Source organism: Podarcis erhardii (genome assembly GCF_964252035.2).
Source record: "Podarcis erhardii genome assembly, chromosome: 5".
Lineage (NCBI taxonomy): Eukaryota > Metazoa > Chordata > Lepidosauria > Squamata > Lacertidae > Podarcis > Podarcis erhardii.
In genome coordinates, this window is record NC_138509.1 from 19,621,955 (window position 1) to 19,646,455 (window position 24,501).

Consider the following 24,501-nt stretch of genomic DNA (forward strand, 5'->3'; position numbering starts at 1 on the left):
ATGAACATTAACACAAGGTACTTGCTCTGAGCTAATAACAGATGTCACTACTTTTGGTAGGATTTGTCTTTTAATGAACAGGATTGGTTTAAGGAAGGTGCTGTTTATTTCAGCATTGTTACATCGTTAAGTAGAAAGAGATGTTGTTGTGCTGAAGGACTCTAATGGACATGCCTTAGTCGTATTCCCTCCCCTCGCCCCCCCCCCCCGGGGAATGTGCAGCACACTTTTAAAGTTCCCAGTTAGCTGCCTGGTGCGGTGTGAATGGGTGTCTTCTCTGGGACAGATCCATACAATTGGCTCTGGCAAGGGAATTCCCAAATTGCTGAGTGTTAGATTTAAACTTAACTGCGGGAGGCAGTGGAAGATAGGAGTGCCTGGTCCATGGGGTCACGAAGAGTCGGACATGACTAAACAACAAGAAGATTTAAACTTAGTTTTGGTCATTCTGTTGTTGTTTAGTCGTTTATTCGTGTCCAACTCTTCGTGACCCCATGGACCAGAGTACGCCAGGCACTCCTGTCTTCCATTGCCTCCCGCAGTTTGGTCAAACTTATGCTGGTAGCTTCGAGAACACTATCCAACCATCTTGTCCTCTGTCGTCCCCTTCTCCTTCTGCCCTGCATCTTTCCCAACATCAGGGTCTTTTCCAGGGAGTCTTCTCTTCTCATAAGGTGGCCAAAGTATTGGAGCCTCAGCTTCAGGATCTGTCCTTCCAGTGAGCACTCAGGGCTGATTTCCTTAAGAATGGATAGGTTTGATCTTCTTGCTGTCCATGGGACTCTCAAGAGTCTCCTCCAGCACCATAATTCAAAAACAGCAATTCTTCGGCGATCAGCCTTCTTTATGGTCCAGCTCTCACTTCCATACATCACTACTGGGAAAACCATAGCTTTTACTATACGGACCTTTGTTGGCAAGGCTTTGGTCATTCTATAAGTGTGCAAAATATTAAGAAAACTGGACACGATGACACGAGGTTAAAAAAAACCGGATCACTTGACGTGGAATGACCCGTTGGTAACAGAAGCGGACTTAAGAATCGCCTGAGCTAAATATTCCGAATCGAGCGCGGGCGTGGCGGGGCTTTAGCAAGAGGAGGTGCACGTGTGTATGAGAGTTTTCTTTCATGGGCAGAGCGGTTACTCAGCAGACCTGTCATTTGTTCCACCCGAAAAGGTTTGCAGCGTGAAACCCGACGCTGTTGTTGCTGCAGCTGCCGCCACCAAATGGGAGGGCCCAGGAGGAGGAGGAAGGAGGAGAAAGTTCAGCTCCTCCTCCTCCTCCTCCTCTTCTGGGCTCTTCAGTTATTTTCTTCCTTCTCGGAAGAGTTAGGCGAGCAGAGCACGGCTGAGAAAGCAAGGGGAGCACACGCAGCGCTTGGGCGTTCCCTGGACCTTCCTTGACAGCCTTCCTGGGGGCTTACCTGCCAGGTGAGAGGGTTGCACCAGGGGGAGGCCGCAGCTGCGCCTTCGTGCCCGGCTGCTGCGGGCGCTGGCGGGCATCGGGCGCGTCTCTGCTGGAAACGGAGCCCCGGGCGAGGCGGGCCTTGCTCCGCCTGAAGCCAGCAAGGCGGGGGACTCCCTGCCACACACCTATAGCAGGTTGGGAAGCGGCCCCTCTTAATTCAAGGGGGCCTGAATCTCAGGGAAGCTGGTGCCCTTCCTCTCTTAGGTCGCCCCGACGTAAACTGGGTTTGCGGGGAGGGCTCCTTCCTTGCTGCCCTCCCTTCTCAAGTGCAAACATGGCTTGCAAGTCTTCCTTCTCTGCCCGCCAAGGGCGGAGGTGCTGGGTTGGGTCGAGGAAGAGCGGGAGCCTCGGGCTTGCTGCTCCTTGTTGGGTCAGGGCCTTGCTCTGCAACAGGGCGGGGTGACTTTTCCAACTTACAGCTTTCAAAACTTGAGGGGTGCTCAAAAGTTGTAACGTGACTTGGGAATTCAAAGGATTTAATAGGATGTTTGGTGGGTAACACCAGTGTAAAATCGCATAGAAATCGTTAAAAAGGATGGCCAAGTGCTAGTAGTTGTGTAATATATTAATATTTATTATTTAGTGTTACCTGATGTTTTCAGAAGGTAGAATTAAAATGGTTTTCCGAAAGCAAGTTCATGTGCTTCTTCATCAGACATAGACTAACCAAGCTAAATGTTGTCCAAACACAAAAATAACAGCAGATTTGAATTCCTCAGACATATTTTCAAGACCCCTCGCAGAAGAAAATGGCAAAAAATAAGCTTCACTCCCTAAAATGGCATGCTCTACTCATGTAAGCTTTTCTGCTTCACAGCATAGAATAATAGAATCATGGAGTTGGGACTATGAGGGTCATCTAGTCCTGTGTTTCCCAACCCTGGGTCTCCAGATGTTTTCAGACTATAATCCCCAGCATCCCTGACCACCGGTCTTGCTAGCTAGGGATGATGGGAGTTGTAGTCCAAAAACAGCTGAAGATCCAAGGTTGGGAAACACTGATCTAGTCCTACCCCCTGCAATGCAGGAATCTCAACTGACATAACATATTGTCATCCAACTTCTGCTTAAAAACCTCCAAGGAAGGAGAGCCCACCATTATTATTATTATTATTATTATTATTATTATTATTATTCCTATTCCTATTCCTTAAATGTATACTCGATGTCTTCTCTTAATGAATTCTTAACAGCTGCCTTTACTTGTTTTCTTTTTTTTAAAAAAACAACCAGGCAAATTTTAGATTAGAAGCTCCTTGGGGCAGGGACTTTTCTTTTTGATCTTGTGTGTTGTTGCCTTGTAAAGTGCCTTGGCATTGTGAAACTAAATAATTTCTACTGGGCCCTTATAATAGCTGCATTTATGTTGTTTATTTCTGGCCTTTAAAGTGCTTCAAGTACATGATTTCAGTAATGCTGTAATTAACACCTGCAATTTTTGCCCCCTGTATCCTGGCCCATCACAGCAGCCCTCAAGTGCAGGACAGAAGTTATTTACTTATTTATTCTGTTATTTATTTATACTTCTTCCATCCCCCAAAGCAACATACATGGTTCATCTCTTTCCTCCATAGTATCTTAACAACAAACCTGTGAGGCAAATGAATGACGTGCTCAAAACTTCCTTGCAAGTTCCATGCCTGAATGGAGATTTGAATCTGAGTCTCTCCAGTCCTAGAATGAAACTTTAATTGCTTCTCTGCACCACTTGTACATAGGGATAGCCTGCTCTTGTCAGACTAGGTACATCCCGTGGGCTTAAGGTTAAGGTCGAAGACCTCGAAAACAAATACCTGCAAGCAGATGGGCAGTGCTTGGTGAAATCTCAAACCTGGGATGTGAGGAGGAATTCGGTGCCCTACATAGCATCTTCCCTATGACTAACGGAGGCAGACCAAATTGTTAGATAAGCAGCTCTATGAAAATTTGCTTATTTGTACATAATATATACAGGGTGTGGAACCATGAGTTGTCTCAGTAGAGATCTTTTTTAATTTTACATGAAGTTGTACACCTTGCCTTCTGTGGATTGTAAAATGCTTTGCACAGTTGGAACGCTATAATATTTTTTATGAAGTGTGCTAGGTACCACACAATAATTTCTAGACATGCGTGATGCAGATTTTTAAGGCCTAGCTTATTTCTGTAATTTTAAGTTGCTTAAGACTGAATTCCATATTATGTTGTCATTGTTACCTGCCCCGAGACCTTAGGGTGAAGGATGAGTAATAATAAATACTAGAAATGCGTAGTGATATGTGTGGATTTGTGGTCTGCGATACTTTCCCTTGTTTCCCAAATGTGGCAGTGTTGTTTGCTTTCCCTTCCTGTGTCTGAACTGACAACAAAGAATGTTCTGTCTCTTTATCTTCTATAGTTGTTCCTAATAACATTGCTGTTTCTGGGATCCTGTTTCTGGTTGTTTGTTGCAGAGGATTCTGGTTTAGGGGCTCCTGCACAGGATTATTTTGCTCCCAGGATTATTTTGGGATGTGTGTCTTGTTGGTAGACCTGCCTGAAAGCTACTGTAGTGACTGAAATGCTATGTTGCTGCTCTAGCATATCCCATAATGCTTTTGTAATATGCTAGTGGATAGGGGTGGGGTGCTTAACCCTCCTCCCTGCCAATGACTCCAAGCAGCTTTCAGTTCATTTCCCCCCAGGTGGGCTCTTAAACTGGAGCAAGGCCAGTTGAGATCAGACTTCAAAGAACATTTGTAGGGGAGAACTGGCAGCAGGTACAAGAGAGATAAGTCTCTCATTTCAGCCTGCTGACCCCTCTGCTCCGCAAGTCCCATCCCCAACCCCCAATTCCTGGTTGGGAATGGGGTTAGGAATGTTCTTATGCCAAAATCATATGTAGCTCTGCCCAGAGCGTAAGATGTGGGAATCCCCTGGTTCAAATTACCAGTACACATCGCGGAGAAACACATTTGATGGCTCCAAGCCACTGTCTTTTGATTTTTTCACTTCCCTATCTGCAATGTAGGGGATAATTATACCGGTTCACTTTGTAGATCTCTCAAGTCTAGAGCGATGGGATGGATATCTGCAATGGCTGTTCATTCTCATTTAGATTTCAGCCTGCGCAAATCAACAGGCTTGGCAGAACCAGCCAGTATAACACCAGATCCTCTTTTCCCCGCGCACTGTTTTAATTTTTTATGTACTGCCACCCAACCCTTTTGAGCTGTGGTGTGAACTTGCCGTGGCAAAGGGTGGCCATTTGTGTCTCCCCTGATCAAGTGGGCATAAAGTGAGGCAATTGTTACCACAGAATTTGCGTGTTGGCAACTGAACCCTGTTCCCCCCACCCTGCCTTACCTCGCCATACTCCGTTGCTACGGGTGCTTCTATCCCAGCTGGAGTAGCGATTAAAAATGGGATTAAAAATGAAGAATGTACTGGGGTAGAGACAGGGTTCAGCTGCCTTCGCCCATGCGCAACATTTGTGGTAAGAGTTGCCACCTTCTCCACCCGGGTGCTATGCGTGAACTGGGCAGAGAGGCCAGGAAGTGTGTCTGGCCCCTTCATGTCTGGTTTAGACCTTGGTTTCAGCATGTGGAGGTCTGGAAAAAGGAATCGGTGTGGCCTCAGTTTGGGCCTTGGAGCTTTAAGTCAGTTCCTTGCTCAGTTTCGGACAAATTCCAATCTCTTGGCTTCCATCCCTCAGCTGCTGGGCAGGGAAATGCAAATGCAGAACAGGGTGGTAACGAGGCCAAACTAAAAATAGGAATGTACATTTTGTAGTATTGAATAGCCAATAGGTTGTATTAATTATGACCACTAAGTTTTGTATAAAAATATATGCAGAAACACAACTCTGCTCTAGTAAAACAGGCCAGAGAATGAATTTTTTTGGAGGGGAGGGTTTCATGCAGTGGTGGTTGCTAGCTATCCCGTATTATCCTGAGCCTATCTTGCCTCATAGGGTGAAGCAGCCCAAGCTTGTTTGGGGATTTTTATGGACCCAAAATCCACATACACACAAATTAATAAACACTGGCTCCAGTCTAGCAGGAGGTTGAACTGCAAACAACCCATTGAAATGACTGTGCTCATGCAAGTCCTCTTCATTTCAGTGGGACCTGTACAAGAAAACCTCTCGAGTTGCACCTAGGGTAAATGCATTAAATTCTGTGCATCAAATCAATGATCAGGCAGGGAATTTTTTGACTGTGAATTCAAAAAACTGGACAGGTTTTATTGTTGTAGGCCTCCGAACTTCAGGAAGAGGGATGTGGGAAGAAAACTTCATTAACCAAGGGCTGCTTTGTTTCATTGCCCTTTCTTCCTCATTAACTCCCACATGTTTCTTTGTGCATTACAGCTTTAAGTGCTCAGTAGCAGTTTCTGCTTTCCTTCTAGAATAATTGACTTGTGACTTCACTGCTGGCTGTCATGGAAACCATAACAGCCCAGCACAGTGTGTGGCAACCTTCCCCAACTGGGTGCCCTGCATTTTTATGGGATCACATCTCCCATCAAGCCCAGCCAGCAACATGCAGCTTCTTAAAATGGGACAAGCGCTGCAGGAACTGGCCAGGAACTCCACTGCTGATGGGAGCTCTTCTCATGAACTTTCTTACCACCCCAGTTCAAGAAGGATGTAAATACAATGGATGGGATTTGGAGGAGCACGAGGGAGGTATGGAAGAGGTTTGTTAAAGTAATGGGGAAAGTCTTCAGGTGTTGAAGATCAGTGTAGTTGGCCAAATGGCGATCCTTGGGCTGGAACAAGCAGCTCTGACAAAATCAAGATGTGGCAGAGAGTTTGCCTGTGCTTTTGGCTTGTAAGAAAATGGTTCCCAAAAGAGCGAATCCAACGTTTTAGGTTAAATTTGGATTGTAAATCTAATTCTGTAGAGTTTTGAAGCCCTTAAGATGGCACCAACTTCCTTGCCAGCTGTGAAGAAAGGTCAGTTTGTATAGCAAAATATACTCTGGCTCCCAAGTTAGTATAGTTCAGACCCTGAAAACATAGATTTGCCATTCCAGGGATACAGTTAAATTAATGGTTTTCAAATTTCATACCTTCTGGAAACCTTTTTGGATGGATCCATCTACTGAGGAACCTTCCTCTATAGAGAAAATCCTGGAAAGCATTAGAGGGGCACTCTGGATTGGTTAGTACATAATGGCCAAACTATGATTTGGTGACTGAGACTTTGCTTGTGCTTATAGTTTGCTTGATTTGAACCCAGTGGCAATCTAAGGAAGTAAGAGAGAGAAGGCAGCAGAATTAAGAAACCCCTCCTCCCTGGGCTTCTTTACCTGGAAATCACCGGAACTCAGTGCCGCCACCTCTCAGGTGGGCGCCATTGCCATTCTTAGAGAACGAGGGAGGTGTTTATGGTGAGTTCCAGCACCTCTTTTTCTATAAGAATAGCACTGGGAACACCAGTATTTACAGTAGTACTTTAAAAACCTTGAGCAAAAAATGGAGGGGGGCGGGAACCCGAAACGGATTAATTCTCATTGACCGCATAATGCTGACTGATAGGGAGGAAAAGGAAAATGGGTGGGAAGCTGGGAGTGGTATGGAGTATCCTTGAAACTAGCATGGCTGGGGCTCGGAGCAGCCTGCACTACATCATATATAGGAAGCCTCCATGACTAGTTGCCATTGACACCCTTATTCTCCGTGATTTTGCCTACGTTAAAATGCAGGCTTTGCTCTCACAGAAGGCAGTGATGGCCATGAACAAGGAGCAGGGGCGGTTGCCCCAGGTGCAAAATTTCAGCACCTGGTGCTTCCTCAATACTGCTGCATGCTTCTGTTGCTGGGCTCCGTTGAAAACAGCTTCTCCATACGAAGCAGGAAGTGACCTCTCCAGACAACGGAATGACTCTTATCTCTGCGGCGGCAATCTCCTGGGTGACACGGACGCTGTTAGGCAGTTGAATACACATACGTACTCTGTCCATTTCCCTTCCAACGACCCCTGCCCCTTTGCACAGCCCCAGACACTGGCTACCCATGCTATGCCCTGCTAGATGGGCATTGACCTGATCCAGCAGGTTAAGCCCCTTTGAGAGCTGTGTAAGGTGGTAACCATCACAACATCTTCTGGTAACTAATTTCTTAAGTTCTGCATCCTACATATTGAAAAAGTCTCATCCTGCCCCAGTGAAGGCTGGGATCCATTGCACCACCCTCAGCCAGCCTTCACCTGCCTGCTGTTGTACTTTCATTAGATCCAGGGCTGACTCTGGCTCTATCCACTTCTTGTCTCCCTTGGCTTCTGCCCTACTGATTCCATGGAGCACCACTCCACCCCCTGACCCAAATGTATATTTATATTGGTGGACATGGCATGAAATCCTACAATCATCTGTACGAAAACTAAACAGGGGAACTCTGCAGTATAGAAACAGTGGCTTTATTAATGCTGCTAGGTAAAAAAAACAAACCCAAAACCCCATGGTTGTAAAAACTGTAGGCCTCTATTTACACTGCAGGCTTTGAGGGAAAGACCTTATTTATCCTTCAGCAAGCAAGTTCTCACATATAAATTGAGAAACTTTGTGCTTCTTTGGGGTATATAAATATGCCTCGGCTGTCCAATTTAAAGAAGTTCATTCAGCCGTGTATTTGCCAGAGTCCTGTGATTCACTCTTTAATTGTTTTCTGATGTAAATTTATAAATCCCACTCATGACCTATTTTCCTTTTGGGGAGAAGTATTCTCTTTTATTATTTATTTTAAAAGATTAAATGAAACTGCTAAAGTTATGAAAAATTAATCTGCTGCCTTTTTTTAAAAAAACCACAACCATGTTAACTGATACAATACTTTTTAAAAACGGGTCAAAGTAGTTATGTTGACTCACAGGAAAAAAATCATATTGGGCCAGTACCTTCATTAAAACAACCAGTTAAGTCACATCGTTATTATGCAAGCTTTTGAGCTAAGCACCACTAGATGACTAGATGGTACAAAATAATGCAAGGCAATGGGATGAGGAACAGGATTTTATTTTTATTTTTTTTGGCTGGTGTTCAAGTCACCCACATCTTGATCTAACAAGAGTCTTATGATGGAGTGTGGCAGCAGGAGCCCAGAAAACATTCAAAAGAACAGCAAGCATAATATAATCTGCCTTGCTCTTGAATATTGTGGGAGGGTCTACTACCTTGTAAACTTTAGATATTTCATTGGGAAAGGTATAATTTAAAAAGCATTTGGGGGATAATCATCTTGCTGTTGGTACACTGGTCACTATTAAATCCAATAGGAATATGCAGTGGCAAATGGTTCCGGGTAATTCTTTGTTACTGTTTATATAGTTGAATATAATTTGGTGCACTAATACTTATTAGTGAGGCCCATAGCGTTCTTCTGTAGTTGTGAAGAAGCTTTACTTTGAGAAAGCTTTACTTTACTTTACTTGTGCTTATAGTTGCTTGATTTGAACCCAGTGGCAATCTAAGGAAGTAAGAGAGAGAATTAATGTGATTTGGCAGCATGGTATGCATGATCATGTGCAATTCCAATCTTTCGAAACCAAGTTTCCCCCAGAGTTTCAAAAGACTGTTTTCCCTTTGGATATTTAAGATGCCTCAGAACATTTCAGTTCCTCACAGTGTGCAAGTCTCCGTTCTCTCTTCAATTGATCAAAGTACTTCAGCCAAATTATGGCGCACGTTGGGTTTAGTTATATATACAGTGTCTCAGCATGTGGAATGGCTGTAGGGATGTGGGCTCCCTTGGTGATATTTTTGTCCACATCTCTAATCTTTCAGCACGGGGAAATGAATTGATGAGATGGAAATGGATTAAAACTTCCAAATGCCCCAGGACATTGAGAAGTCTGAGAAGTATCTGATCAGACAAGGTTTCATCTGGGTTTCCTGTGAATTAAGAGTAGAATTGCAGAAGGTGGTGCTCTATTCCAGTGAAATGCTAAAATGTGCCACACTTGAATTTAAAAAACCGCCTTGCAACTTCTAGATTAGTAATTCACGGGCAACACTTCAGAATATCATTTGCAATCTAGCAACAACTTCCTGGTGATAGCTATGAGATTTCCATCTGATAAAGAGTTCTTAAACCAGTGAAACAATACATGTAGAGCTCCAAACCATTTCTTGATTCAGTCAGTTTGTAAAAGCCACATAAACTGGAGTGTTCATTTACAGATGTTTCACCCGTTTTCTTTTGTCCATGATTGACAGCAACTTGCAGGAACAGCGCGAGTGTATCACATAAGAAAACCTCTCTGTGTTAGCTGGATTGGGTCTGTTTAAATAGTTGCATCTTGGAAAGGTCAAATGCACCCAAAGGAAATGCTGATAAAAAGAATTGCTGCCTTATCACTCATAACAGGCATGTCATAAAGCAGAGTTCGAGGCTGCAGGAGACAATGCTTCCTTAGATTAGTCAAGAGTCACAAACTAATATATAATATGTTACAAAGGCGTCTCATGTGACTTTTAAGGTTTCTGTGTGATACAGTTGGATCTTTCTGAAGCTTAAAGGCAGGTCTTTTTTTCAGCCAGGACTCTTCAGAACTCAGTTCTGGCACCTTTCAGGTGGGCACCATTGCCATGATAAGAGAACAAGAGGCGTTCATGTTGAGTTCCAGCACCTCTTTTTCCCTAGAAAAATAGCTCTGCTTCTAATGTGTGGCCATCTTCATGTGCATCATTGTTAGGTGCTAACATTTGTAGCTCAAGAACAGGATATGGTGGATTAGAAAATTTGTGGTGTGAGTGCCCCTGGCTGCCTGGAAAAACTCATTGTTTTCAAATGGAGAACATGAAAGAGGCAGGTTCAACTTCATTCAGAAACTAAGCAAAAGCACTTCAGTTTTATGTCGCATGCCACTGAACTTGGTGGAGTTCTTTCAATTTAAACTTCACTTTTGTGACCTAGGGCCACATTTACAGCTGCAATGTCAAAATATTACATTAGGCTGTGCTATGGATGGTTTTTGACAGGGTGACCCCACATGTTGGGTTTCTTCCTTGTTCAGCTGGCAATGTGGGTGGTTCCTATCCAAAGTTGCTTGCCTGGCTCTGCAGCTCCTAAATATAATTTTCTCCTTTGGGTGGGCCTGAATATTTCTCAGCTGACAGCTGAATGCAGAGTTGGCTGGCTGGCTGCAGGGGCTTGTCTTGTTTGAAACTGCATGGAAAAGGAGGAAAGCTGTAGAGTGTGTATGAACAGACCACGCCAAATGCAAGATGTTCTAATAGTTCTTCCTATATTTGGGTAGCTTGTCCTCCTGCTCTGTGTATTTGTACTTGCCCTTTGTCAATATTGTGTCATCTGCGCTTATATTTTTAAGGGAGCAAGCAGAACACATGCTCTAGGGATTGCTTTAAAATAATGGCAGTAGGAGCTGAGAGTAACTTTCTCTAGGAAAACCACTATCTATTTTTCAGGTTTGTTTCATGTACGTATTGCAAAATTTAATCAGTTACCAGGTTAACTTAAAAGCATACCAGTGATTGACTAAAAGTAGTTCCAATTAAGTGGGCAGCATATATATTTTTTACAGAATTGTAAGGCAGGAAAAGCACATTCCATCTGCAAGTTATCGTAACAAACATTTCCCTCTTCTCTCTTTGCTTTCAGAGGATGTTTGAGTTACTGCCATGCTGAGAAGTTGATGGGTTTTTTTAAAAAACAACAACGCCCCGCCCCCCATATTCTTTGCAAATTGATATTGTCTGCCTTTGTAATACCTTTGTAATGCAAGTTGTTTACTCTTTCCAAATTCTGCTGCTGGTGGTGTAAGGCTGCTAGCTGGGATTGCAAAATACCACCAGAGTCCCATCTGATACTGTTTTCTGGAGTTGGTTCCTGGGGCCCTTTGGTGAGTTTGGGGTTGTTTGTTTAAGATACTTTGATAACATATTACCCAATGCAGGTACGGTACGAGAGAGAGAGAGAGAGCACACTCCACAGCCTGTGCATGCTTGCAAACCAGGAAACAACATGATGTAACCTCCCTCCTTGTCATTCAGAATTTCATTTGAGCTTGTACATGGAAGGCTGTGGGATTTGCATGAGGAGGAAAGAGGATGCTAGTCAGGTTCGGCATATTGGTGGATCTAACTCTCAAGATTGTTGTAGTAAAGAGAGCCAGTGTGGTGGTGTGGTTAAGAGCGGTAGACTCATAATCTGGGGGACCGGGTTCGCGTATCCACTCCTCCGCATGCAGCTGCTGGGTGACCTTGGGCTAGTCACACTTCTCTGAAGTCTCTCAGCCCCACTCACCTCACAGAGTGTTTGTTGTGGGGGAGGAAGGGAAAGGAGATTGTTGGCCGCTTTGAGACTCCTTTGGGTAGTGATAAAGCGGGATATCAAATCCCAATCCAAACTCTTCTAGTGCTTAAGTGTTTCTGTTTTGGTGCACTGGCTGGATTGATAACAGCCATCTATCTCCTAAACTTATAGCATTTATAGCATTTTTATCCCACCTTTTTCCCCAAGGGGTACATGGTTCGCCCCCCCCCTCAGTTAATCCCTACAGTTACCCCGTGAGCTAGGTTAAGAGGCTGTGGCTGGGCAAAGGTCACCCAGAGAGCTTCATAACTGAATGGGGATTTGAACCCTGAACTCTCTAATCCTAGTCCGACACTCTAACCGCTACACCCCACTGGCTTCCAATAGTTCTTCTGCTATGGTGCAGCTCTGTAGATTGAGTAGCTAAATAAATACAGGGAAAGCAAAATGTCACTTAGAGAAGGATATTTTCCCTGAGGCTTGGATTTGTTTTATTTGGTGTTTTAATGTGTTGTGAATCACTGAGATTTTTTCCCTTTAAAATATAAAGCGGTATAAAAGTGAATGATAATAATAATAATAACAACAAATTCCATGGGGGGGGGGAGAGAAGGCACCTACACATTCCGTTGTGGCGACCGTAACCTGGGTTTAAGGTGCCATTTGGCGATTGTCTCATATATCTGAGTTTCTAACACTGCTTATTGCATCCTGCGCCTGGTGGGAGCGTACTTGCAGTTGAGGCAGGTGACAGGGTGCAGCTGCGCAACATGTTTGCCTCTTTTACGACAGCCCAGATGGACTATGGAGTGGACTTTGTTCGCGACCTCAGTTTGAATGGGGAATCCAGGCAATGCAGGATTCCATCGCAGCCCAGGGATCTCCACGGCGCTCCCCGTATTGTTCTTGTTGCGCACTTGCGGTAATAACAGTGACGGCAAACACGCAGCAAGCCATTGGTAGGATTTACTCAGGCTGCAGATAAGAACAGCTCTGCTGCAAGGTTGATGGCGACTGGGAGATAACCAGGAACTTGCAAATTGTAGGGCTCTCGCCACAGAGGGAAGTCTGAGTCATTTAAAAATACATCAAATAAGGAAGGAGGAAGGGCCTGGTTTTAAAAGGGGCTGAAAAAAGGAAGCAGGAAAGGAATTGCTTCTGAGGAGTTGCTTCTGCCTTTCCCATAGGGAAGGGCATTGTGCAAATATTACGGGGATTATAGCGACACTCTAAACACTTGGTGGTACCAGAAAATTGGGTAGGAGCAGTGCCCCAGCTGCACTCAAAGGTCCGAGTATAGAAACAAGTGTTCATCTCTACAAACTGAGAGCCAGGGCTTAAAAAAAAATAAAAAAATTAAAGCCACAGTTTCAAGGTGTCAGGTTCCCTGGTTTGCATTTACGGATAGCTTTGCTGATGAGCCCACAACTGCTGCTAGCAACAGAGATGACTAGTCTGTCAGCACTTATGCCTAGATGTGTGCTGTGCATATTTCCTTGGCTTGTCTCCTGGAACCAGTTCTTACTTGTTACCGGCAAGTGGCTATTTATGCACCTGATTGAATGAACAACTGCCATTCCTTCCTTTCCATTCTCCAGTTTTAGTTAGTTTAATCTAAGTCAGGCATAGGAAAACTCCAGCCCTCCAGATGTTTGGGACTACAATTCCCATCATCCCTAGCTAACACGACCAGTGGTCAGGGATGATGGGAATTGTAGTCCCAAACATCTGGAGGGCCGGAGTTTGCCTATGCCTGTTCTAAGTCATTTCCCCCCCTGCAACAGTTTATTATAACTTTAAAAATCAAAGCGAATTAAGATGGGAAGAACCTCCGAATGGTTTTTAGAATGTCACAGTATAAGAACTTTGGTTTTAAACTGTGCTCATAGACTTGGAAGAGTTGGAGGGTACCCCCAGGGGTCATCTAGTCCCACGTCCTGCGATGCAGGAATCAAACTCGCAACTTTCTGAGGAGCAAAATCACAACTAAGAGCTTTAAAGGCAACAGTTATTGTGGCGTACATTTTAGTAGGCTAGAGCTCACCTGATCAAGTGAGTCGCTCTTTCAGATGCAGGATGTTGGGGGAGGGGCGGTTTGAAAGGCCGTGAAATCTAAGATACAGCAGAATGAGTCTGCTACCCTAAGGCATTTCTCCCTAAGGAGCTTTCAGATTGTTAAGTAGAAAACTTGAGAAATCCAGAAGCAAAACCAAAGCAATTTCAGTTCCTGGTGTTTTAATGGTGGGAATCCGACTGTTAATTACAGGCCTGCGCAACTACTGACTAGCCAAGCCTCATGCAGCCCACCGTCTGTGCATCATGATCTGCCAGAGGCTTCACTGCTCTCCTCTTTTTAAAGTTCTGCCCTGGCAGCAATAACAGGAGGTTTGTCGAGCCACTTGGTGGGCCATCATCCATGGTCGGTCAGTAGGGTGTGTTGAGCTTAATTGTGCCTTGAGTTGTGCTGGCTGGTAGTAGTAATAAGTTGTATCTCGTATCCTTAGTTTGTGTTGCAGTGGCTCACTCCTCCGTTTCGTTCAGTCTTGGGGAAACTGGTGAAGGAAGAGGAAAATTGAGTGGTTCAGCTCCCCATTTCTCTTAACTCCCTCTAACTTGCTATGGGTGGAAACGTCCCTTGGAAACTTCATGAGGCTTAAAAATTCCAGTACAACATCCTGTTGTTGAGAACTGGCTATTTTCCTCTTGCTTTTGTTCCCAATGTTTCCTCCCACACTGATAGTAGGCTGCAAATTATCTGGTGGTCGGTTTACATAGATCTGTGTGGCTTTGCCCCCCACCAAATCAAATTCAACCCGCTGGCTCTGAATGGCAGCCCAGTGAGGACTGAGTGAAGCCTCATGGTTTTCCTACCTTCCTAGAACTGCAAAAATGGGGAGGGGGTGTTAAGTACCTTGGCAGGCCTTAATAGGTTGCTAGTGGGCTACATTTGGCTTGACTGGTCAGTCATAAAATGGATTCTGGATTGATGTTATTGAATTACACTGGAGGAGGAGGGAGGAGGCATGTTAACACTATTTTTTTCCCTTTTGGTCTGTGCTGAGTGCAATGTGCTATAAGAGATTAGGGCATGGGTAGGCCAACTAAGGCCCGGGGGCCAGATCCAGCCCAATTGCCTTCTAAATCTAGCCCGCAGATGGTCTGGGAATCAGCATGTTTTTACATGAGTAGAATGTGTGCTTTTATTTAAAATGCATCTCTGGGTTATTTGTGGGGCCTGCCTGGTGTTTTTACATGAGTAGAATGTGTGCTTTTATTTAAAATACATCTCTGGGTTATTTGTGGGGCATAGGAATTCGTTTATTCCCCCCCCCAAAAAAATATAGTCCGGTCCCCCACAAGGTCTGAGGGACAGTGGACCGGCCCCCTGCTGAAAAAGTTTGCTGACCCCTGGATTAGGGCAATCCTTTTCAGTATTAACCATGGTTGGTGCCAGTGTATTTGTAACAGTGCACCTTGGTTAAATAAAACCATGCAGTTCAGATGAGAGGGTCCGATATGTTTTCCACTTATAGAATCATAGAATGCTAGAGTTGGAAGGAACCCTGAGGATCATCTAGTCCAACCCCGGCAATGCAGGAATATGCAGCTGTCCCATGCGGGGATCAAACTTGCAGCCTTCACATTATCAGCCAACTGAGCTATTCAGGCTTGTCTTGTGCTTCCTGGGCACGAGTCCAAGCAGTTTTGCCTGTGCCCCATAGTCCCCCCCCCAAAAAAATACCCCACTCTTCAGCAGTGAATTGGAGCAAACATCAGTCTGGAGAAAATTGCTCTGATTTAGCAGTAAAGATATCCCTGGGGGCAAGCAGCCAAAGTGTGAATGAGCCCTTAGTTCTGTAACACCTATGTAAAACTATTCTCATCATGGGCAGGGGCATTGCTGGATATCATAGTTTCAGAAAGTGCTTTGTGAAACAGCCATTTTAATTCCATTCCCAGTTAATTGCAAAAAAAGAAGAAGAAGAAGCAATTCTAAAGGAATTTCAAACCTTGGAAAAGACCATGTGGTGCATCTCCCCAGCACTGCCATTTCCCTCTAAATCTCTTTCATCTTCCTCCATCTGTGTGTAAAATAGGAATAACATAAGTGTTTTACCAGTTTCACTAGTTCATAATGCCTCTGAAATTATCCATGTGCAGCTTCTGGTTAGCACAGTTCTAACTGGAATGTGGTCCTACAGTATTGCCATAGTTCCTGCAGGTAACACAGGGTGGGAAAGTTGGCATAGCAACGCGCTTTGGCTTCAGACGGACGAAATGAATTCCAACCTCGGGGAGGCAGCTAAATCAACAAGCTTCTCTGCCTGCTGACTTGTGTTGCCTCCCAGCACAGTTCTTCGCTTGTGCCCCTTGTTCCGTCTTTACTTGCTGGCATTTGGTGGCTGGTAGGAATGAATGAGCCTATTATGGCTGTATTTTTTTAAAAAAGAGCTTTACAGTTCTAGAGGCAGAGGGATCTAAGTATAACATCAAAAACTTGCTCTCCTGGATTTGTCCGTAATGGGGCAGATGTTTGTGTGCCACATCTGGAGAAGGCTCCCCTCTTTTTACTGGTTGTTACTAAAAAGTAATAGTAGGTTCCATTGATGTCTTTTCAGTTAGCTTCGTTTCACGCCAAAGTAATGTGTTTGAGTTCTTGTTAGCTCTCATTTGAAAACATTTGCTTTGAAAAGTAGAAGTTATAAATGTAGCTTAAAATAAAGGAAGTGGCTTTACGTTTTTACTAGGGCGAAAGAACTGCTTGTGCATAGGAGAGCTTGTCTAACAGCCTGATTCTGGGGGAACCACCCTGGGAGTATTATTTAGGGGGGGGTGGAGGGCAGGGAAGCTGAAGACAAAGCAGGACCTGCTTTAGAAATTTAATCTGCAACATGCATATTTAAAGTGTTTTATATGGGCAGATAAGGAAAAAATGTGCTTGCAGCATACACATGCAGCATATCACTTGTGTTTGATTGGCTGCTGCTTCCCCACTTTGTGAACATGTTGCTTGAGCGAACAATGCATGTTCAGTGTGTGAACATGCATTGCAGGGGGTTAGACTAGATGACCTTTGGTGTCCCTTCCAATTCTACAGTTCTCTGATTCTGAGATTAATAAGTACACATCTGCAGCTGTGTCATTAAAAAGGTGCACCAGTTTCCAGCCTGAGGATAAAAAACCACTAAAGTGTCCTTATTTTACCTGTGATTGCAATCATATGAAAAAGTCCCGTAGCTACAGTGCTTGGCGGTTTCCTAAATCTAGATCTCATACAGTTTTGGATGGCAGGATCTCCTGAGATTGCCAGGATCATGAGGTCACAATTCATCTCAGTGATAGTGGCATCAAAACTATAAAAATGCACAACATGATGTAATGAGAAATAGTGGCTAGTAGTGGCTAGAATTTGACGAAAAGACCCTTCGTTTGGCCACAGTTCCTACTTTGAGCCACTCGCCATCTCTCAGTGTAACCTACCACAAAGAATGATTTTGAGGATAATGGGTGAGGATGGGCAGAGCTTCGTGGAAGAAAGGCAAAACGAAGCTAAATTTGATGGTAAAATCCCCAAAGTTCAAAACAATCCCAGCTGCTTTAGTTTTAAGCTGCTGTGTGTTGCATATGTAAGAATGTACAGAGAGCCTGGAGGATCAGGCCAGTGGCTCATATAGGCCAGCATCCTGTTCTCAGAGTGGCAAACCAGGTGCCTTTTTGGAAACTGCAAGCAGGATCTGAGCACAACTGCCTTCTTTCCAGCAACTGGCATTCAGAATATAGAATCATAGAATTGTAGAGTTGAAAGAGACCATGGGAGTCATCTAGTCCAACCCTCTGCAATACAGGAATATTTTGCCCAATGTGGGGCTTGAACCTATGACCTTAAGATTAAGAGCCTCATGCTCTACCAACTGATATAAATAAAATATGCAATTAACACTTTGCAGTGTATTAAATCATCGTTCTTCTTCTTTTTGCAGTCCTGCAGAATGAGTTATCCCGGGTATCCTCCTGCCGGTAGTTATCCACCTGCTGCTCCAGGTAAGCTTACTGTATTTCATTTAAGAATCATAGTAACCTGGCAGGAATTGGATAATAGAAGGGTGCAAACCAGAGGAGTAGTGCAAATAACCTTGGATTCAGTCACCAGCATATTCACTTGAAAGGATCTCCGGTTTGTAGAGCTCAAGAGGCCGGGGAGAGCTATTGCCAGAGTAGACAGAACTGTGGCTAATAGACCACTGGTCTGACTCTTGTACGCAGCAGCTGCATAGAGCTTCCTATGAAGATATAGTTTACATTCCCTGCTGTTATCACCTGTTCTCTCTTACATTGTTAGAAGGAAGGAAGAGCCCCTTCCTCCTGCCATGTACTTTGCTCTAGTGTCTGTTATTTATACGCTGCATGTTTTGCAAACAAATCTATTTGACGGCCGTTTATTAGCCTTTGAAATGCACGCATGGTTTTAGCATAGCTGTAGTGAAGTTGGGAAATTTCAGTAGATCCAAACTTTGGTAAAGTGAGAAGCAAAGTATTTTGGGAAGTCAAAAGCCATAAGATTTATGGGAAATGGGTTTTGTTGCTTTAACACTGCAGGCTAACAGTCTCCAAATGTGTGAAGTTGCTTATCTCAGGAAGAAACTTCTCCAGGTTGAGAAGTGGCCTTCTGACACCTGGTACCTAACTCATTCACACCCAAACAGCCTTGTTATCAACCCTAATCACTCTGGGAATGTGCATCTGCTGAGTATCTGAAGAAGGGAGGAACTCTTTGATCCAAAGTCCTGGGAACTAATGAACTCAGCTGTCACAAGTTAAAATTATTAGTCAATTAGCTGACCATTGGTGAATTTAAACATAATCAAAAATTTTGGTTGGATCTGAGTTCTGTTTCCAAGTGAGATTTAGAAATAAAGATCCTAAGAAATCCGCAATCCGCCCGTCTGTTAGTTGCCACCTTGCTAACAGTTGTCCTGCCTGTGTGTCTTGGTGATGAAGATTCCTGCTGTCTTTGAGATGCGGATTTTACTGAGAACTCTGAAACTATTGTAACTTTGTCTTTGTTCTCATTTGTAAGTACCGTATTTTTCGCTCTATAACACGCACCCGACCATAACACACACATAGTTTTTAGAGGAGGAAAACAAGAAAAAAAAATATTCTAAACGAAACAGTGGATGTATGATTTTTGTGGTTCATGCTGTGGCCACAGACATATGATCTGACAGTGAGTTTGGAGTAGCCCAATGCAAAAATCCTGAGGATCCATGTGGATCCGTGCTTTGTAACCACGTTTTTGCACCATTGCGGCCCCAGGCAACAGTGGGTGCGTGATTTTTTTGGTGCAAGATGTAGCCATGGACATGTTATGTGATCTGATGGTGAATTTGGGGTGACCCAGTGCAAAAATCCTGAGGATCCATGTGGATTCGTGCTTTGTAACCACGTTTTAAGTGGGGAGGGAAGGAAAAGCTCTCAAGGGACAAGGAGAAGGATGCTGCTAATAATGAAGAAGAGGGGTATAAGGGGAGAAGGCTCCTCTCCTCTCCCACTTTGCTCCTTTAAAGCAAGCAGGCTCTGCTTTTCTCCCTCCTCCCCGCTCATCACCGGCTTAGCGAGCTGAAAAACTTTGCTGCTATTTAGCGAGCTGAGTGGGGAGGAGAGAGGGACAGAGAGCCTGCTTGCTTTAAAGGAACCAACCGGACAGGACAGCTCCTCTCCCGCTTTGCTCCTTTAAAGAAGCAGGCTCTCTGTCCCTCTCTCCTCCCCACTCAGCAGCTCTTCTCCCGCTTTCCTGTTTCAAAGCGAGCCACGGAGAAGGGAAGGAAGGGGAACCATGGATCCTCTGCTCACGACTGCAGCAGATCCCCCCCCCCCCGCAACCCATAGGCATTCCCTCCATAACACGCACAGACATTTCCCCTTACTTTCTAGGAGGAAAAAAGTGGGTGTTGTGGTGCAAAAAATATGGTATGTTAGTTATCTATATTCTACCATGTCTTTGTTTTACTGGTTTGAAATATATATGAGATGTGTCTGCTTTTTAAGCATGTTTAATTTTGCTTTTTAAAATAAATTTTAAAAAGAGACCTTTTCCTGTCTTGTGTGCCAATCTGAGGGAAAGCCTGAATCCAGAGCCTGAACAATTAGCCATACTACATCTGTTAAACTCCTGGCTGCCTTTTGTGGAAACGAATTGTAGGTTGGGGCAGCCGGTAACTAGGAAGTGCCACCTCCTCCCTTGGGTTATGTCTTCTGGTGCCCTGGCACAGGGGAGTGGTGGCAGCAACTACCTTTTTTGATGCGCTTTGTTCTGTAAAAAAGTACATGCTGCCGGCCGCCGTTCCTGGAGACCTGACCCAGCTGGATGGTAAGGACAGGTGAGGGAGGGGCGAGTGGCCGGAGCATTACTACAGTAGCTTTCAGAGAACCTGCTGCTTTATGTTGCAACATCTGTTGGTTCAGGGATGGAGAACAGAGCAAAATGGAACTGCATCAAAGCCTGACTGCTTTTGCCAGTGGCCATTACAGTGAAAATTATGCCATAGAAATCCATATGCTAACAAATAAATATACAACTGTTCTGTAGCTCTTGTGTATTTTTATTGTTTTAATATTTCAGGTGGCAACCCCTGGGGGGCTCCCAGCTATCCTCCTGCAAATCCTCCTCCAATTGGGCTAGAAAATGTTGGAAGCTATGCCAACCAGTTTAATCCAGACTATATGTCAGGCATGGTGAGTAATTTCAGTTGGAATTTGGTAGATCTTCCTGTTTCTGCTAAAGCCAGCTGCGAAATTCTGTTGCCTGAATTTTTGTCATCTTTTTAATATATTTAGATCCTGCTTTTCAAGGAAGGGCCTCATAGTGGTTTACAGCAGTTATAAAGTTACATTCAACTTCTCTTCCCCTTGTCTTCTTTCCATATCTGTCCTTTATTTCATCAGGGGTAAAAGCTGTAACAGACAGATTATGTTCGCAAAAGTATTCTCTGAAGCTCCTCCTGGTGGTTGCAGCAACAATGCTGTGAGCACATTTGCGAAGCTAAGCAGGGTCCCATATGGTTTCAAACTGGATGAGGGACCCATGAGTTCAGATTATTGCATTTCAGGGAGTTGGTCTAGATGGCCCTTGGGGTCCCTCCAAATTTCTGATTCTACAATTCTGTGGAGCACAGTGTGTAACAGGGTGCTCCACATCCCCAATTCTGTTTAGCATGGCAAATGAGATATTTGCATAAGCCCATATCTCAAGCAGGCAAATGATACAGAATGGTAAAACCCTGTTTATATGCCAATATTATTGAGGGGGAAATGGATACTTTGCATGTGCAAAGTATTGGACATTAGCATATGCTTACATAGATGAAATGCAGAACATAAAATATAAAGGTAGAAAATATAAAATAAAAATTTCTATGCCACGGTTCAGTGTTGTACGAACGAACCTACCTTCCCTATCCTAAGCTTTTCCTGATTAACTGCAGTGCAGCTTTGTTGTTCAAATTCTAAATTGTGGTTAGTTTTAACTATAGGTAGAGAAAACAAGACAGATTCGTAAACTATGGTGTGAAGTTACCTTGTTTCCACTAAGCATAGTTAAGACTAACCACAGTTTGGGTTACCATGGTAACATGGCAAACTGTGGTTAATCAAAACCAGAAACGAAAGATTCCAAATTCGTCTCTGCCACTGTGCTGGTGGAGGAGCAGGGGAGTACACAAGCTCATTAGTAGTCTAGACTCAGGGACCTAGGGAGCTCTTCTGGCCTGTTCAAAAAGATGACCCTGTTAATAGTTTGGATTGATGTGGAGCATCACACAGATTATTTATTTATTTATACCCTGCCTATCTGGCTGGGTTTCCCCAAACCACTCTGGATGGCTTCCAACCAAATATTAAAAACAATACAGTGTCATACATTAAAAACTTCCCTAAACAGGGCCGCCTTCAGTTCTCTTTTAAAAGTAAAATGGCTGTTTATCTCTTTGACATCTGATGGGAGGGCGTTCCACAGGGCGGGCGCCACTACCGAGAAGGCCCTCTGCCTGGTTCCCTGTAACCTCACTTCTCGCAGCGAAGGAACCGCCAGAAGGCCCTCGGCGCCGGACCTCAGTGTCCGGGCTGGATGATGGGGTGGAGACGCTCCTTCAGACAAGAGTAGCACAGTGGACAAGTAGCTGGGCGGTCTTGCCAAGAAGTCCCAAGCTCAAATCTAGTGAACCCCAGAGGTCTTAAGCAACTTCCTGTCTTGTGGCTTCCTATCTGTAATAATACTGGCCTATTTAGATGGCGGTTGTAAAGATGTACATAGAGTGCTCTCAACCCTCAAAGTGTTACAGAAATGTTACGTGCTATTTGAGACACACGTGCTAACTTTGTGCATTTGATTGTTCAGGCTTCCAACATGTCGGGAACGTTTGGTGGCGCCAACGTGCCGCAGAGCATGTACCCTCCAGTCCCCGGTGGCTACCCCCCGGTTCCCCCAGGAGGCTTTGGACAAGCTCCTGGAGGCTTTGGGCAACCTCCTCAAGGACAGCAGCCGTCTTACGGAATGTACCCGCCAGCGCCAGGAGGAAACCCGCCAACAGGAATGCCATCTTATCCAGGGTATCCAGGTGGCCCGGTGCCAGGAGCAGGACAGCAGCCCCAGCCATATCCTGGGCAACAGCCATATCCTGGGCAGCAGCCAATGCCTCCGCCAGGGCACCAGCAGCCTATGCCAAGTTACCCTCCTGGCCCAGCTGTTAATCCTTCTATGCCATCTTACCCAGGACCAACAGTGCCCACCATTACTCCCGGAGCGGTAAGAGAACCTCTTCTTAAATTATTGAGCTTCCTTTTCTTCCAGTGTATTATAGGAAAAGTGCAAAAACTAGGTGTTTGATGGCACATGTTGCATCTGTGTGCCCCAGATGCTGTTGAATGCTAAAAGGTGACGGGAGGGAGTTCAATTGGGGGTTGACAAGGTGGTGCATGGGGAGGATGCTTGACCCTTACCCCACCACTTTCCACCAGCAATGGTTTCTGGGTATGTGTTTGCCATGTTGAGTGGTGGGGGAAGGACGGGTACTGATGTGTTGTAAGGGCGAAGTAGTAAACGTTGGTTGATAGCTCCCCCCCCCCATTCTTCTTTGGACAATGCAGTCTGGAAACCGAGGCACAGTCCGTGATGCTCCATCCTTTGACCCTCTGAGGGACGCAGAGGTGTTGAGGAAAGCCATGAAAGGGTTTGGTGAGTAGTGCTTGAACTCCAAAGTTGGGTGCTTTTTCTTCACGTAATGATGTCCTCTTTGTCCCACCCTTTTGCTTCTTGCACGTTCAGGGGTAGTTTGGGTGCTGCTTTGCAAAACGTTGCGGGTTACGTCTGTGTTCTGGGTAACGTGAAAGCGATTCTGAGTGTTGCGTCTTCTGCCCTTGGAACACAGCCTGTGACACTGGCCATGGGTCTGTGTTCTCTGTACCAGGGATTCGGAAATTCTGTGAGCCCAACAGATGCATGCCCAAGTACACATAGAATCATAGAAATGTAAAAATGGAAGAGGGTCGTCTAGTCCAACCCCCTGCAATGCAGGAATCTCAGCTAAGAAATTGGAGTTCTTGTTGAAAGTACACTAAACAGGATATACCAAGAGCTCTGGCCAAAAGTTTCAATACCAGGAATGATTCCTACTCGAGTAGGAATCATTCCTGGTATTGAAACTTTTGGCCAGAGCTCTTGGTATATCCTGTTTGGAATCTCAGCTAAAGCATCCATGACAGGTGGCCATCCAACCTCTGCTTATAAACCTCCAAGGATGGAGAGTCCACCACCTTCTGAAGGAGTACGTTCCACTGTTGAACAGGGTCAGAAAGTTCTTCCTTGTGTTTAGTCGGATTCTCCTCCTTGTAACTTGAATCCATTGGTTCGGGTCCCACCCTCCAGAGATGGAGGAAACATCTTCCATGTGGCAGCCCTTGAGATACTGGAGGATTGCTAACCTATCTCCTCTCATGGAGGAAAGACTGTTCATGACTACTCTCCCTGATGGAAGCAGCCGTGCTTCTGATTTGCAGTTGCTGGACACAGGAGGTGAGAGTGCACTTGTGCTTGAGTCCTGCTTGTGGGTTTCACAAAGGCAACTGGTCAGCCACTAAGAACAGGATGCTTGGCTGGATGGGCCACTGGCTGGATCCAGTAGGCTCCTCTTACACTTAGGGTTGTTTCAGCAAGGCTGCAACCCACCTGCCCTACACCAGGTGTCCTATTGAACTTTAGGTATGGGGCAGGTCAAGGGGTGTGTGTGTGTGTGTTGTGGAATAAACAATAAAGACAGCCGTCCAGATCTGGCTTCCCATCCTTGCTTTGCAAAGTCAGTCACTCAGATATACCTTTACAAGCTGGAAGGAACAAGTTTAATGTCCCCCTCGTCTTCCAGCTAGAAAACGTAAGAGGGATTTTGTGGAGCTTGCTTGCTAGCCTTGAGGGCAGGGCTGGGGACCCCCCCACACTCTCCCCAAGCCACCCCCCTTTCCGGTCCTGCTCTGTGCCTGGAGGGAATGTGGTCCTGCCTGGACAGAGAGGGCTGTGTATAGACATCAGACTTTTGCATGGCTGGATTGGAGCCTACTGTGCAAAGATAGAAGGGGCATCTGTTGCTGCACTCAAGTTTTCCGTAGTTGCTCATTCTGATCGCAACGCCCAGATTTCCATTCCTTTCTAGCATTTGATATTTTCCTCAAGGTTGGAAGACCTCAAAAGTTGCTTTTAGCTTCTTTGCTTTTTGTGAAACATTTTTCAGCGTTTTACAATATTT

The 24,501-nt window shown here is 44.8% G+C and overlaps 1 protein-coding gene across 3 annotated transcripts in view; it reads left to right on the forward strand.

Annotated features, from left to right (window-relative positions):
• The first annotated feature begins 1,273 nt into the window (after nucleotides 1-1,273).
• ANXA11 (annexin A11) overlaps nucleotides 1,274-24,501 on the forward strand; it is a 35,786-nt gene continuing 12,558 nt past the window's right edge. The window contains exons 1-6 of one of the 3 annotated variants that reach the window (XM_081864345.1): nucleotides 5,925-5,963; nucleotides 6,012-6,118; nucleotides 17,689-17,749; nucleotides 20,331-20,443; nucleotides 22,104-22,511; nucleotides 22,853-22,940. In XM_081864345.1, coding sequence (XP_081720471.1) covers nucleotides 6,089-6,118; nucleotides 17,689-17,749; nucleotides 20,331-20,443; nucleotides 22,104-22,511; nucleotides 22,853-22,940 — 700 coding nt within the window. In that variant the 5' untranslated portion in view covers nucleotides 5,925-5,963; nucleotides 6,012-6,088. Of the gene's footprint in view, nucleotides 1,434-5,924; nucleotides 6,119-17,688; nucleotides 17,750-20,330; nucleotides 20,444-22,103; nucleotides 22,512-22,852; nucleotides 22,941-24,501 lie in introns of those variants that run through there. The other 2 variants (XM_081864347.1, XM_081864346.1) reach the window with 2 other exon arrangements.